Below are 15472 nucleotides of genomic sequence, written 5' to 3'. Positions count from 1 at the left end.
TATACATCCGTATTAATAAACGAGATAATTGTAAAAGACACCTACAGACACCTAGTAATAAATCCGAATACATGGCGGTATAATTAATTAAAACAAACGATGTTTATTCGTCTCCAACACTTTACTTTGTACAATACAAATAAACAACAAAGCGCACTAATCATTACGGTTTACTTGTGACTCATTTCATAATCGAAACAATAATTCGTGCGATAACCGTACGGAGGGACAAATATAAACTCTTCACGGTACTTTTCCTAGCTCGGATCGACTAACAGTGGCAAAGTAAATGCCTCACGATAAACGTTAAAATAAGATGTTACAATAAATTTGTTGTATATCGTAATAGATATTCTATATCGAAAATTTCCGAGAGAAAAGCTGCTATAATAAGCTTCTTCGATAACAAAAACACGTTACAAATGTATTCGTTTAAGGAATTGGAATAATTCTAGAGCAATACACGTATTTTGCCAATTAAGTCACGGAAATCTGTGCGTTTGTCTCTGATTTAGAATATCCGAATCGCGTGTAGTATACGACGTGTACTTTACATTCGACCATCCTTATTACGACCAATTTATACGCATTTTTAATAAGATAGAAAGACAGCAGTTAATTAAAACGAAAGTGAGACGAGGAACGACACGTTGGACGTGTAATACATTTAAAATAGGCAATGATCTAACAAATGCAAAAAAATGCAGCCAATCAAAGAGAAAGTGTGGTAAAAGTCGCGAAGATGTTAGATACGATGAACGTGATACCACGAATAAACCATATTTTTATCGCTCTCTTAGAATATTTAAGTATCTCTTTAGAACTAGCTTCGAATAACTTTTATAATGTTATTCGTTGCGATGAAGATCTCGTTATTCGATCTCGGAGAAGATCACTGCCGAGAATCTCGTAAAATATGAAATAAAGATTTTACACGGTAGATTTGGACACACAGCAGACTATAATCGAAAAATATGTATCTCGGCAGTCGGATATTTTTGTCGGAGGCCAACGATTTTCAAGTTCAGAGAACTAAAACGATGCACCAGGGAGAGAGGAATTGCATTTAGCGGTTTCTTTGATTTTCCTGCCTCACAATGAAACATTTGATGCTGTTATTCGAAGCTGTCAAACCGAACCCTACCGTCGTTCATCGAGAAACTAACAGACTAAGGTTTACCCCAAAATATTCACGATAAACAATCTAATTTTAAGAAACTAAGGGGAGACGGCATCTTTCACGTACGTAGCTTCGATTTGCTTTGATACAGTAACGAATTTCCTTTGCCAGGCGTATTTTTAAAATGTTTCTCCCTGTAACATATTTCTTCGTATCCCATAAAAATTAATCGCGTAAAGATCAGAAAGAGAAAAGGGAAAAGTATCGAGTATCGGTGACTTATCGCCGTAAGTTACGTGAAAATTGACTAAACGCTGTATACATAGGTTTACAGGAAAATATAAATATGGAAAAATGTACGTAATACGCGTAATATGAAAAAATATATAAAGAAAGAAATATAATTACAATGAACAGCATCTTGTAACATCTACACGTATAAGTATATGCATTTTCACATTGACTTTGAATTCGATGAATATAATCGCGACAACAGTGTCCCGTTGTAATGTTAATGAAATTTCAAAATGTTTTATAAAACTCGTATATATAAAAATTATTCATGACAAACGTTTAAATACTCTTTTATCGGCCATTGTATATATTTTTGCATGCTGTGCGCAATTTGTGCATTTTTGCATCTTCGAATGCCTCGTAAATGTATAAACATCCGCAGTTTAATTATCATGCAGTTAGTAAATTAACGTGGAAAAGGATCCAGGTCAATAAGCGGTTACTTACTTCCGAAACGGACTGTAAACGCTACCCCAGACGCTGGATCTGGTCGGCGAGGGTGAGTTGTTTTGATGTTGATTGGAATATCCGTAGCCGGCGAAAAACATATTGCGGTAATTGTTCCTCATTTGTACACGAAAAATATAACTTCCCGTACGAATAGAATGGTCCTCGAGCCGAATCATATACAAAATCACGCGACCATATATATATATATATTTATATGTACAAAACAAACGTACGTAATAATTATACACAACAATATAATAACAAACAACGATAATAACAACGTGAATAATAGTTTTGTAATAATACTATGATAACTTGTACTTCGAATGGGCCTCTTTGGCACCTTTATTTGGCACAGAGTTCTCACTGTACCAGAGTTCTCAAGCAAGCATTATCAGCGCAAACGTGATCCAACACCATCGAAAGTCCTCTCTCGTCGGTCTTGTTAAAAAGCCATACCGAAATCTAACGATTATTCGTGGCGTAATTCGGTGGCTCGTGACCCAATGAACATTCGAAAAAGTTGTTTTCCACAGTTTCGATTGCCAGACTAAAACCGTGTTAGCACGGTCGACCTATATGCTGCTGGATCGATCAATGCAGAGATAACTCTCGCTCAAGACGATACGTCAGATGATTCGCACTACTGTGTCCCGATGCACTTCCTAGTCACTAAACACCATATCCACGAAACACCGTTTCGAATCTGTTTAACGTAAAGTCCTGTTCGATACGAACGATCCGAGACAAGAAAGGATCGAAACAAAAGACGAAAACAAAAAACACAACGATAACGCAGTCTGGCATGCGTCGAGACTACAACAAAATCACCCTGTCACTGAATCAGCAGTTTATATTTTAGCACAGTCCTTTTGGAAAATAATAATAAGAGCTTTCTCGCTGGTCGTCTGTCGTCTTCCATCGTGTCCGACGACCAAAACCACTGTCGATCGAACGTTCACAAATTTTCGATTACAAATTATTTGTTTTCTCGACCAAACGATGATACCAAGGGGAATTTCCAAACGCTTGGCTCGATCAGGCGTTGCCTTTATAGATAACGATTAACGAGTGTACTTTCGACGAAATGAAGACACTGTTGGATACCGCACGTGACATCACAACTCTGAACCTACTCCAGCGATAGATTGAACGCAACTGAGGGCAGGCAGGCGTCGATGCGACACGGACGCGACACGGACGCGACACGGCTCACGTTCTGATCGAGGGGAGGCACGAACGGAGGGTTTAAGGTCGGAAGATTCGTGCGGCTGGTCGAGGAGCAAAACGGAGGCCGACGTATGGACCCCGGCCGAATGGGCTAACGGTGGGCGGCGGCGGCGGCGGCGGAGGGAGTCTATGGAAAGAGGTGGTGGAACGGTGGAGGAGCGGTGGAGCGGTGGAGTAGAGATAAAGAGTAGACGAAGAACGGAGAGAGAGCCGAACCAAACGACAAAAACAGATAGAAAAGCAGGGTTGTAAAGAAACGGAACACTGCGTACATCGGTCAAACACAGTGTCTCTCAATTGGGGGTCGATAAATAAAATCGATGGTTATGTAAAATAATGGATTTTGAGGATAATCTTCAAGTTGGACGAGCCTGATGGTGAAAATGCAGATAACGGAGGCGGAGTCAATGAAATTAGTCTTTTTGTTGTTATAAAACAATTTTAATATGAATCGTGTGTTATAAGATCAATATACATATTACATGCATATATTTTATAAGAGTACTCTCTTTTTGTATTGCAAATACGACGACGAAGAATTAACATTTCATGGCTTCAGAAAAACAAATCAAATTTTCAAGATAAAAAATACAGTCCGTATAATATAACCGTATTTTTAGCGAATATTTAATTTATACCGCATACTAAAAATCGTTATTCTAACTCTTCTTATATATTTCTACCAATTGCGTCTTCATTTTTGTTTTACGTATTTATATAGTCTATTGAAATATTTAAAAATGCAATCCGTTTAATATATATAATATAACAATTACCAATAAATTTTCTGTTTCAGGAAATTTCTCTGTTTATAATTTATTACTAAAAAAAAGATTATCAATTATAAAGGCTGTATCAATTCTAATAAGTAGAACGCATTCGCCAAATATTTGAAAGTATTTATTGAAAGCTTAAGTACTGAATAATTTAATGAATTATTAAATTTTTCAATTATTTTAAACTTCGTATTAAAATTTATCGAAGATTACAATTATACAAAATTGTTAGGAGAAACGGTTTTTCTAGATCGCAGAAATTTCATGAATTTCTGCTAAGTATTCCTCCTTCGTTTCATCTGTCTTTTATAATTCTCCTTCTCTGACAAAAACCCATCCCATGTGCGGGACATTCGTTGAAACATAAATGCGTTTCGGAGAATTAGCGGTCGAAGAAGTAAACGTTTTACAACTGCATACAAAGAACGTAATTGTGACGATATAATAAGGTTTGACAGAAAAGTAAATATTGGGATTTATAACTTGAGGTAGTTATACCCTAAGATATAAGGTATTATTACCTTACTATTAAAGATAAATGATACCTTTGGTTTTGTAATTATTATAATTGACCAAAATCGTAAACGTGCATAATGAATTGTATTTCTAATTTTTAACAGTTCAGAGTATATTTGAGAACCATTAAGTAGACAATGAACTCCATCCCTATATAGCGAGATAATCATTGTTTAAATAAACAGAGAAATATGAAAAGTAGTAATCACAGTATATATATGTATATTTAAAAAAGCAATAAATAATATAGAACGTTTCAGGTAAATGAATTTCTTTCATTAAATGAATTACTACAATGTATACTACAATGTATAGTTTTAACATTTCTTGCGTGTAGTTTATAAAACAAAATATAAACAATCAAGTAAAATATATTTTTATGAAAGACGTCGACAAATAAATTTCTAATTAATAATTATAAAAATTTGAAAGTTTCCTTACACAAGAATTTTTCTCGTTTTACACAAATTCTACAATTTAATTAATATTAGCAATACAATGTTATATTTTCAATTACCTTGAATGTAATCAATAAATAGGAATATAATGAAATATTATTAAACAATTACATACAAATATAATTTTAACGCTTTATCTCTGTATACTATAAATTAACGCTAATACCATAATTATCATATATAATAATGCTTTAGCACATTGTTCTTTTTATAAAATTAAAATCATTTGTAATAATGCGTGTATAATAACATTGTTAATTAACAACGAACTTCAGTATTCACTTCTAACCTTAAAATTTAGTCTGAAGAAACTTTATGCATACATGCATATCATTTTTTGGATATATTAATATTTATTCAGAGCGAATGCAAATTTTTTAAGGGGAAAAATAAATTTAAAAATTTACAATAATAAAAACAAATTATTATGTTCTAAAATTATTAACTTGTTTGTGAATAGAGTACTTTACGGAGATTTGTTAGTAAAAATATTTTCCACTATACTTATACCCTATTGAATGTACTAATGATTTTGTAAATATTACTATACATATTATGGGGAAATATAAAATGCAAACAAATAACCAAAATTAACGTAAATTATTTCTAATCTCTTTTTTTTATTTTACAGCTATTATAAACTATTTTACTAGACACGTATAAATTATTTCAAGTACATCAACAATATGTTAATCTCGCTTCAAGTTGTAAACAATACTATGACGGTATAGGCCCATTATAAAATAGTGACAAACGTGTGAACAAAGACCTCCAGCTTTGAAAGACAAAAATAACATAGCGCAATATGCAAAGCCATAAATTTACTTACGTATCAAAGTAATTTGTCGTGGCAGCCGTTTCATCCATAAAATCCCCCATTTTTTATTTAATTTCAAGATGCACATTCGCAACAAACGAATAAAAAACAAGAACCTACATGCACTTTCAAACCGTCAAATTTAAAAACTAATTCTGCAAGTTTCCACTGTACGCGCTAAATGCACGCTCTATATTTTTCTACGTCAGTTCTACCAATGTTACACATTTACGTTTAGCATGAAAATAAAAATAAAATGTTCCTAGTATAACGATAATTCTATTGAGTCACGGCGTGAGAGCAAAACGCCATATAATCAAATAGTGACGACATTATTTGTACATATAATCATCTTTATATACAAGGAGATAAGAAGTGTTGTATTTATTTAGTGTACGTGCTAGGTTTTTTTTTTTAGATGAATCACACGCGTATCCACCCGTTTTTCAGTATCGTAACATTACTCTTGTAAACTATTGTTATTCACGTTGTTCGTGGAATAATGCGAGTTGATCATTTGCATTTCGCGCTGTACACGTTGTGCTAATTTTCTAAAACAGGGGACACTAACTATACCTACATATATAATATCGAGCTTCAAAACCAGTGATTACTTAAGTAACTGAGTGACTGGACAGTAGTGGACAGTATGGCAGTCGTCTGCACTTAATCCGATAGTTCGATATATGGAAAATTTCTGCGGCCTTGGGTATACAAATTATTTAAGGATGACTCGATCAAACCTAGTTGTGATGGATCAGTAAAGAATGAATTCTTGGCACGTTACATTTTTACTCTCTTTCCTTTAACATTGCTCCGGTAGACGGGCACGGAATCAGCACAATATCGACTTTGACAGGTGCTAGTTGTCATTTTTTGCTCGTCGAATTGGAGGTTATAGCATCATGTTTGCAACGCTGAAAAATAAAATACGAGAGGAAATTGGGAGTGACGTGTCAACTGTCGTTAGAAATGCCGGCAATGTGCGCGGCATTAACTCGAGGCATATGTCTCAGGTAAACATGTTGTTACCATGTGTAACTTATTATCAGTGTGAAACCGATAACGCAACTACATAGCATACTTTTCTATAAACGGTCTATAATTGTGATCTATATTTGTAGTAGTCACTTTAAATCATCATTAATTTTCGAGAAAGTACTGGCGATATTTCAAGTTAGATATTTATGTTTCTTATTAAATTCGCATATGTTTATCAGACGATTCGTTAATATTTCATATGTTCGTTATCTGATTTTGATAATCACAGGATTTACTGGAATACCTACTGATAGTTTAGTCTATTGCAGAGATATTACTTTATAGATACTTTCGCTATTTTTGTACAGTTTAAAATTATATGTTTTTAATTAATCTATAACGAACTAAATGTTTAAAGTGAAATTGTAGAAAAAACCTTTTATACATTTTTATCTATAATATAATATAAAGTGTTGTTATGATCATACGTATAAATTGAGTTATTACAATGAATGGTATTTTTTTCTAGACGGGATCCACAAGTAGCATCAGTGGATCTCAAATTTCATTAGATGGTTCGCGTGAGGAAAATATAGCTTCACCTTTACCACCTGTTTCTTTGGAAAAAGATACTAGTTTCGATCTTAAATTAAATGATAATATGCAACTCTCTGCTAAAGATATTAAAAAACTTGAAAATAGAGAAGATGAATGGCGGAAAAGATTGGCGAAAAAAGAAGCTGAATTGATAAAACGAATGGAAAAGAAAGAAGAGGATTGGAAAGTAAGGTTCTTGGAAAAAGAAAAAGAATGGAAAAAAGTAGTTGAAAAACAGGAAAAAGAGAAGAATAAGATAGAAGAGGAATTAAGACATGTAGAAAGTTCAAAGCGTTCGTTGGAATTGGCTCTTAAAGACGCAGAAGGTACATTTGTAATTGTATGAAACAAATTTAAAAAACAAATTAATGTTGTTTGATTTAAATTTTAATGCCAAATCAAATTTATATATACGTATCTAAATTTTCATAACTAATATTGTGTTTCAGAATACAAGAAAAAGTTATATAGTTTTCAAGAAGATGCGGAACAACTAGAAGGTTTTCAAACTCAAGAAATGGCAAAAATAAAACACCTAGTAAGTTTTATATATTTCTTTCTATAAAAGCTTACCTTTATCATTTATATTTTCTGCTTAATACGCTTCTATGTTTAATACTTTATATACTTCTATATTTATTTTATTCATTTTAATTCAGTTACTGGCAAAGGAACAGGAAGTGGAAGAAAAATCACATCATTTAAAAGCAGCCACTGCAGAAATTGACAGTTTAAAAAGTGAAGTCTCTCGTCTTAGAAGATACGAAGATGAATTGAACAATGTACAGGTGAGTAAATTATCTGATGGTTGGTTTCATTTTAATTATCACATGAAATGTATTGTAAACTTCAAAATTATGTTAACATAATTATTTAATATAGTTGTGTTAATATAAGTTGCTTTGATGATTGACATCATTTAAGTGAGTAAACATGGACTATACTTTAAATTGAGTTTAAGTATATTTATATAAATCTTTTATTTTTAAATATATTAAAATTTTTGTTCCACACAAAAATATTCTATGTTAAATATTAAGCTATATATATAACATTTACAAGTACTATCTTAGATTTAATATTTTAGGTTTACATTTACTTTTTATTTACTTACAAAATTTGTCACAACTTTGCAGAGTCTAGCAGTTTGTAGCTTTTAAGGAAAGAGAAGTAATCCCATAAAAATCTTAAGTTATTCTATTTCCATTAGATGAGCATTGTATTTTACAAACTAACAGCTTTACTTTGTCACATTTAAGGAATTAGTAGAAAGAAATGATTGGTTCGATAAAATGACAATTAAAGTTTGCTTTGATTTATAAGAAATAACAGTATTATTGATAAGATATAATCTAAATTTGTCCTTGTTGTAATGGTATTGTTTCTAATAAATGCAAATTATTTCTTATTGCAAATGAATTAATTTGTTATGTGTATATATATATATATAGTGTTATATAGATAATTTCATAACAATTTTGTTTAAAAGTAAACATTAGATATTATTTTGTCATGAATTAACATTTCAATAGTAGCTTTTCATATATTGCATTTCGTATTATAAATTCATTTATAACATTGAACATTTTTTAATGAGAAGGGATAAAGCTGCATGAAAAAGTCGATTCTTTTTGTTTGTCGTAATGTTTTTTTTTTTTTTTTAATGAATATTTACCTTTATAGTGCCAATTATTGATCATGTGGTCTGCTACAAAAATAATGACCATAAACATATTTTTTAGGTATAAGCACGCTTCCTTTTAAAAATTAGTTTTGTTTTTAAGCCTCCCACTACTTTTCTTTCTCCTTTTTTTATTTTATATATAGCTTTTTGTTTTGTCACGTTTTTGCCATGTTTTTCTGCACATTTTTTGTATTGACACATAGTATCAATCTATGATGAACAGGTGACATTTAGTCAAGAATCTTAATTATTTGAATATTTAGAATATTTGGAATATATTTTAAAATAAAACAAATGAGCATATGTTCCATAACTCTTATTTGTACTCTTAGAATGCGTTTTTAATACTTGATAGGAAGTATTTACTTCCATTTTATTAAACTTAGTTTGGGAAAGAACAGGCATTTTATTGAGTACAAACAAATTGTGAAAGAACAATATTCTTTTATTGGTTATGGAACATGAGCAATACCTAAGTGATACTGAAAGTTTTGTGAAAACGACATACGCATGAAGATTGGAAAACTTTGATAAACGAGAGCATTGGAGATCAGAGTAGGCGGTATTTTCCGCTAATTCGCTGCTGCTACCGCTGATGCTAGAGGTACGTCTTCAAAGCTTTGCTGCTATTCTGCAATAAATTATTCTGCAACATAAATAACTTCTATAGATTTTACTTACATCAATGTTGCTCTTTATGTAATTCTCTCCTTGGTGCAAAATTTTATAATATAGGAGAAATGCATGTATTAACTAATGGAAGTGGTTTAATGGTAAAGAAAAATTTTTCATCTTATTATGATAAAATTTAATTTAAAATATCTCAACTATTTCTACTGCAGTACTCATACTCCAATGTTGTTACTCTCGTAACAGCGTGGAATAATTATTTTAAATAATAAAATGTCTCTTATAAACTTAAATTTTTGTCATATCCAGTTATATAGCAATTAATGGAAAATTTTAAGAGATTTTGAACAAAAAATTTATTCAACACTATTTAGTTTCGCTTCATAAATTTTTTTCTTCGTTTTGTTCACTTTCAGCATTATTATCATTAACCATCAAATTCATCATTCGCTTGTTCTTGGCTTTATAAGGTTTGGATTATTTATAATATTCTATTCATCTTTATGCATTAGAGCAATGCTTTGGTAAGGTTTGCAATGAAGCTTTACAGAGCAAAATGTAATAATGATAAATATAAAAAGACATTCCTGGTAATAATATCACCATTTTCAGGATGAAATGGAGACACTACGTCATTCTACTCAGCGTGAGAGAGCTCAGCTATCCTGTCAACTGGCACAAACTGAAGAAGAAGTACGTCACCTAAAGGATAAGGTTTTTGTGTTAGAACAAAGAGTCGCATTAGAGAGTAACGATCAAGTGACAGTGGATGAAAGAATAGCTGATCTTATGAGAGAAAGAGCACTGTTAGAAAGAAAATTAGAAGAAGCTCATCTTCATTTATCCGATATAAAGACTAGTTGGTCAGGAAAAATATCTAGCTTGGAGACACAAGTCGGAAGACTTAGTAGACAGGCTGGTGAAGAAGGTTTGGAAAGGAGACGAGTCGAAGAAGAAAGTGAAAGACTGAAGCAAAGGATTAAGCAGCTAGAAGCTGAAATAGAGGTGAACAATGTTGTCATGGCGACGAAAGACGCCAAGCTTTTGCGCATGGCAGAGGACATCGACGAGATGGCCACGGAACTAAAAGAGCTCCGGGCCAGCGTCGATGATGAGGTGGACGAATTTAAACGACAAATTGTGAGTTACCGCGATATGTAGTCGTGCATGGGCTAGATTGTTTCGAAGAGGATGTCTTGTTAGAGTTTGAAATGCAAAAAATAACGAACATTCCCTATTTGTCAGGTGGCAATTTTCAAATGATCACAGCATTGAATAATAGATTTAATTTTTTAAAGAATGTATAATGATAGAATTTCCAACATAGATATTAGATATATATGATATAGATATATTATAATTCCTGTTTTGTTAATATTTGAAAAAGGAAGTTGATATTTCCATCTCGAATAATTTCTTTCATTTTTAAATTAACTGTGATCGTATAAAGTTGTGTTTATTTTCTGATTTGTTATAATTGTTTTAATAATTTTATAAAGTATTAAATGTTTATGACGTTACACCATTAGTGTAAAAACACTGGACGCGTAAAAATATAAACGTTTGAAACGTTTATACACGAAAGTTGTTAATTTACAATTGAAAACTACATATCGCCTATATACTTGCATGTTATCTCTATGATGCTTGACGCTTAATGCACAGAACATTTATTTTACGTATATTTACTAGCACACTCTTTTGTTTATAATTTTTTTATTTACTTTTATATGCATGCAAAAATTTATAATGTACATTATATTTCATCAGTATCACGTATCAATAAAAAAAAAAATAATTGTAGTCTACTTTTTAAAACTTCCACATTTCCACTCCGCGTGTATTTATACATGAAAATTAGATAGTACCAACAATAATATTTTTATGTACGATCGCATTTCTGTATATTTTATTTGTGGAATAAAGAAAAGAACAAATAAATTATATCGTTTATTGCATTCGTTTTTGTGCTTGTTTTTAACCCATTTTTATATCCCCCTTTTTCAAGCGGCTTTTTATATATTATTATATACACAAATGTGTACACGATTTTTTTCTTACAGGGTTAATAAATCATATTATATTTTGCTACACCAACGACACAGTCCGATTATATTTACGTTGCTGTAAATATTAGGAATGCGTATCCAAGCTGATACAATTAAAGGAAAACGTATCGTATCCATATTCGTATAGAATAGAAGATAGAATGGTTAAATAGAATCGAAAATCTTGCAGAAAGGCAGAAGATATAACAGAAAGCTTTTTTAATTAATCAGATGTACTCAAATTAAAATTTATTGCAGGTGTGAACTTCGGAATCAATGGCGCGTTCCGACATTATTTTCTTTATTACATAAAATGAATTGATAAATATCTTACATTTTTATATACTCTTTTCATATAAATTTAATATAATCTCCATTTTATTATATTTGAATTTATCCATTTTAAATATAATTGTTACAAAGTCGACAAGGTACAATAATGTCCTATTTTCTGTTCATTAAATTTCTGTTCATTAGATATTTTTTGTTTTATAATGCCTTTCATCATACCGTTTTGCAAATATTGTTTAATTTAAAAATATTTTAATAAATTTATATTAATCTGCAAGTTTTAACTTTAAGTTAAGATATAAGACTTACGTATGATATTCATTTCTGAAAATATCATTATTACTCTGTACTTTTCTATGTTATTGTTACTTGTGTTATTCTTATTAGTGTCACTTTTCATAAAACGTTATCACTTTGAACGTTAAATTTTGTTGAATAAATTCTGTTGATAAATCCATTTCACCATAAATTCTAAAGATAGTAGATAATGAAGTAGGTAATGAAGAAGTAGATAATGAAGCATATGTTAAATAAATTCAATCATTGCCAAACTACAATTATTTCGTTTGAACATTATAGTATTAGATACCACTCACATTGTTTTGTTGTTTGCTTTCTTTTGTCAGGAATCATCGTCAAAGCAAATAACCCGGCTGAAACAAGATTTAGAAGAAGCAACAGCAAAACTATCAACCGCTACTTCAGAACTAGCCCATGTTCGTCTGACTCTAGAAGGTGAACGGATGAATAATTCTTCCTTACATTTAGAGGTAGCGCGTCTACGGGAAGACCTGGAATCTGAAAGAACAGCATCAGCAACATTAAAAGTGTGCCTAGAAAAGGAGAAAAATGAAAAAGACACTGCATTATTGAGAAACGCTCAAGTCTCCCAAGACATAGAAATAGTAAAGCAAGAGAATCGACAGCAGGAAGTCGAAAATATTGAGTTACAAAATAGGATAGAAACCTTAGAGCACAATTTATTAAGTAAAAGTAAAGAAGTAGAACAAGCAATGACGACGCTAGAAGAAACTAAACAGAAAATGTTGGAATTGGAGGAGGTAGAACAAAATAGGAAAAAGATAGAGAGAAATGAAAAACTACTTAAAAGTAGCTTAATGGACCTAGAGGAGCAATTAAATGAGAAGACTAAGGTAGACTTGAAAAATAGAACGATGAAAATATATTTCAGAGAATAATATTAATTATTGAATATATTTTTAGACAATCAAAGTCTTACAGCAGCGACTAACCGATATGAAAAAGACCCTTCAACGAGAGTTGAGAGTTCCATCTTCATCATTGGATAGCGATGTTGAACCTTCCGCAGCAATTCTCAAGCCCAGTTCGTCGAAAACGGTCACTGCCAGGCACAATAGCACAAGAGACGACGATGTTAACTTTAAATACCTTAAACACGTTCTCATAAAGTTCCTAACAAGTAGGGAATACGAGGTAAATGTAATGTACTTCCTAAAATTCCAAAACCATAATATGTAAAATAAATTACTAAGAATAGTATGATGAAATAATTTTGTTGAACAACAATGAAAAGAAATGCATAAGATATTTATAATTTTTCAACTATTTCCTAACTTACATTTTGTTCATTTGTTTAAGGCTCTTCATTTAACAAGAGCAGTAGCTACTCTTTTGCATTTTTCACCTGAAGAAGAACGGTTGTTGCAAGAAACTTTGGAATGGAAAATGTCATGGTTTGGTACACGGCCTAATTTAGGTTTTGGACAAACTGCCAAAGCTATACCGCCTAGCTGATAGCCGAAGCAAATTTCTCTTTCTATAGATATCATAAAAGTGGCCACAGATTCGTGGGTAAAATCAAAAAATTGGATCGCGTCGATGATCGGTCGCAAATGATTATAAATACTTGAGAAATTAGGAAGAACACAAATGGGAAAAGTTTACGAGCTAGAAATTTCATAAATTTTGTAAAATATTTAGCCTTTATAATACGCGTATAATTTATTCGCGTGAATAAATATTGGTCATAGTTAGCTTCCAAAACGCCCACTAAAATATGTAGCATCAAATATTATTTAGGTAAAGTAAGTAAAATATAGAAGAATTTTGACATTCGTCATACACTGACATTACAAAATGAATTAGTGAAAAATATGTATTACATGCAACATATAAAATATCATCTTTTTCCGTACATAAATACTTGAATATACACAATCATTCTGCAATATTTAATATCCAAAAATCATAGTTAAGCTCATTTCTATATAAAGAAATCTGACACGAGATATTTTATTATTTATCATTTTTTGTTATATTCGAATTTTGAATATACGATAATTTTGCATATAAGTATTATATTACATTGTGTATATTATCATCTATTTCATATTTAATGAATGTAAGTTGAAGCAAACTAATATGACTTAAAAAGTATGAAATAATTGCATCATCGTTATATGATGTAAACAAATTAGATCTTTTAAAGGAATTTAGTATCGTCTAGACATGGCTGCAGATCGGTTATAAAAACTAGAAAAAACCTGTTTTAGCTCCGTTTAATATCGAGGCTGTACGTAATTGCCATAATTATTATTTGTGATATGAATATTGCAATTGTGTCATGTTCATGTTTGTAAATAATAAGATGACGTTTCTATATGCATAATTAAAGCAGACGGGGTTAAATGACTCTCTAATAAAATGATTTATTTAATTTTTCACCTATGTCTATATCGAATGGTTGTTACTTACCTTCGTCTATAGTACATAATAATTTTGTGCATCTTGTGAAATTATTTTATCAATAATAAAATTTATAATTATATAAATAGAAACTACCGATATTATATTGTATTTTATTTAAGCAGACAAATATGTAAGAAAATTATTTCGAGAAATTAAAATTTTTTTTTTATTACCAAATTTTGTGAATTTAGGCTTTAGACTCGAATATTCTACGTCAGATTAATCTGATCAATTCGCTAAATTTTCAGGACTTTATTTTAATCTTTTTTTTTTTTTTTCAGACTGCTATATCATTATAAAACATTCCATCTCGAACATAATGTTATATTAGTAAAAGAAATTATCCTCAACTTTGAAGATAATACTTTAATAATACGATGTGACACTAAGGAATAAATCAGATTGTCGCACGTTATATAAAGTGTAATTATTTATTTACAACGATCTATATCAATATCATATTGACTAATAATATACAAGTCGGTAATATCTAATAAATAATAAAACTAGTAATTTAAAGTACTTTAATTCCCAAATGAAATTCAAATCAGGAAAGTTTTACAACGTATATATAGTTTCGAAATACTAATTTTTAGATTTATCCGATATTGAATACAAATGCAATTTTTCTATATATAAAAATATAAACAGAGTCTTTGTTCACAAATCGTTAAACAGTTATTAAAAAACAAATTAATTAGTTAATAAGATCACTGATAAAATTTTGTAAAATACGTAATTTAATTTTATTAATCGTCTATACAAATTTTAACGTGAATATTGTTCAGATATTTCAGAATCGAGAACATCTATACGATATTTTAGGTATCAAATCTACGAAGATTATACA

At 30.8% G+C, this 15472-nt stretch overlaps 2 protein-coding genes across 5 annotated transcripts in view; one reads left to right on the top strand and one right to left on the bottom strand.

Annotated features, from left to right (window-relative positions):
• Cnn (phosphodiesterase 4D interacting protein centrosomin) overlaps positions 1-5775 on the bottom strand; it is a 38581-nt gene extending 32806 nt beyond the window's left edge. Inside the window, exon 1 of one of the 3 annotated variants that reach the window (XM_072019754.1) lies at positions 5674-5775. In XM_072019754.1, coding sequence (XP_071875855.1) covers positions 5674-5723 — 50 coding nt within the window. In that variant the 5' untranslated portion in view covers positions 5724-5775. Of the gene's footprint in view, positions 1-1861; positions 3067-5673 lie in introns of those variants that run through there. The other 2 variants (XM_072019756.1, XM_072019753.1) reach the window with 2 other exon arrangements.
• A 185-nt stretch (positions 5776-5960) lies between these two features.
• LOC139995875 (golgin subfamily A member 1) lies at positions 5961-13828 on the top strand. Of its 2 annotated transcripts, none has more exons than XM_072019790.1 (8): positions 5961-6677; positions 7172-7565; positions 7689-7777; positions 7899-8027; positions 10166-10693; positions 12519-13046; positions 13117-13347; positions 13513-13828. In XM_072019790.1, the coding sequence occupies exons 1-8, from the start codon at positions 6567-6569 to the stop codon at positions 13666-13668; spliced, it is 2166 nt and encodes a 721-aa protein (XP_071875891.1). In that variant the 5' UTR covers positions 5961-6566; the 3' UTR covers positions 13669-13828. The 2 variants fall into 2 exon arrangements, with proteins under 2 accessions (XP_071875891.1, XP_071875892.1); XM_072019791.1 differs by having other exon boundaries at positions 5962-6677; positions 10166-10558.
• The last annotated feature ends 1644 nt before the right edge of the window (positions 13829-15472 follow it).

This window comes from Bombus fervidus, chromosome 16, assembly GCF_041682495.2.
Source record: "Bombus fervidus isolate BK054 chromosome 16, iyBomFerv1, whole genome shotgun sequence".
In the NCBI taxonomy this organism is placed as follows: domain Eukaryota; kingdom Metazoa; phylum Arthropoda; class Insecta; order Hymenoptera; family Apidae; genus Bombus; species Bombus fervidus.
The sequence above is the reverse complement of the archived record's forward strand: the minus strand, read 5'-3'. Positions and strand labels throughout refer to the sequence as shown.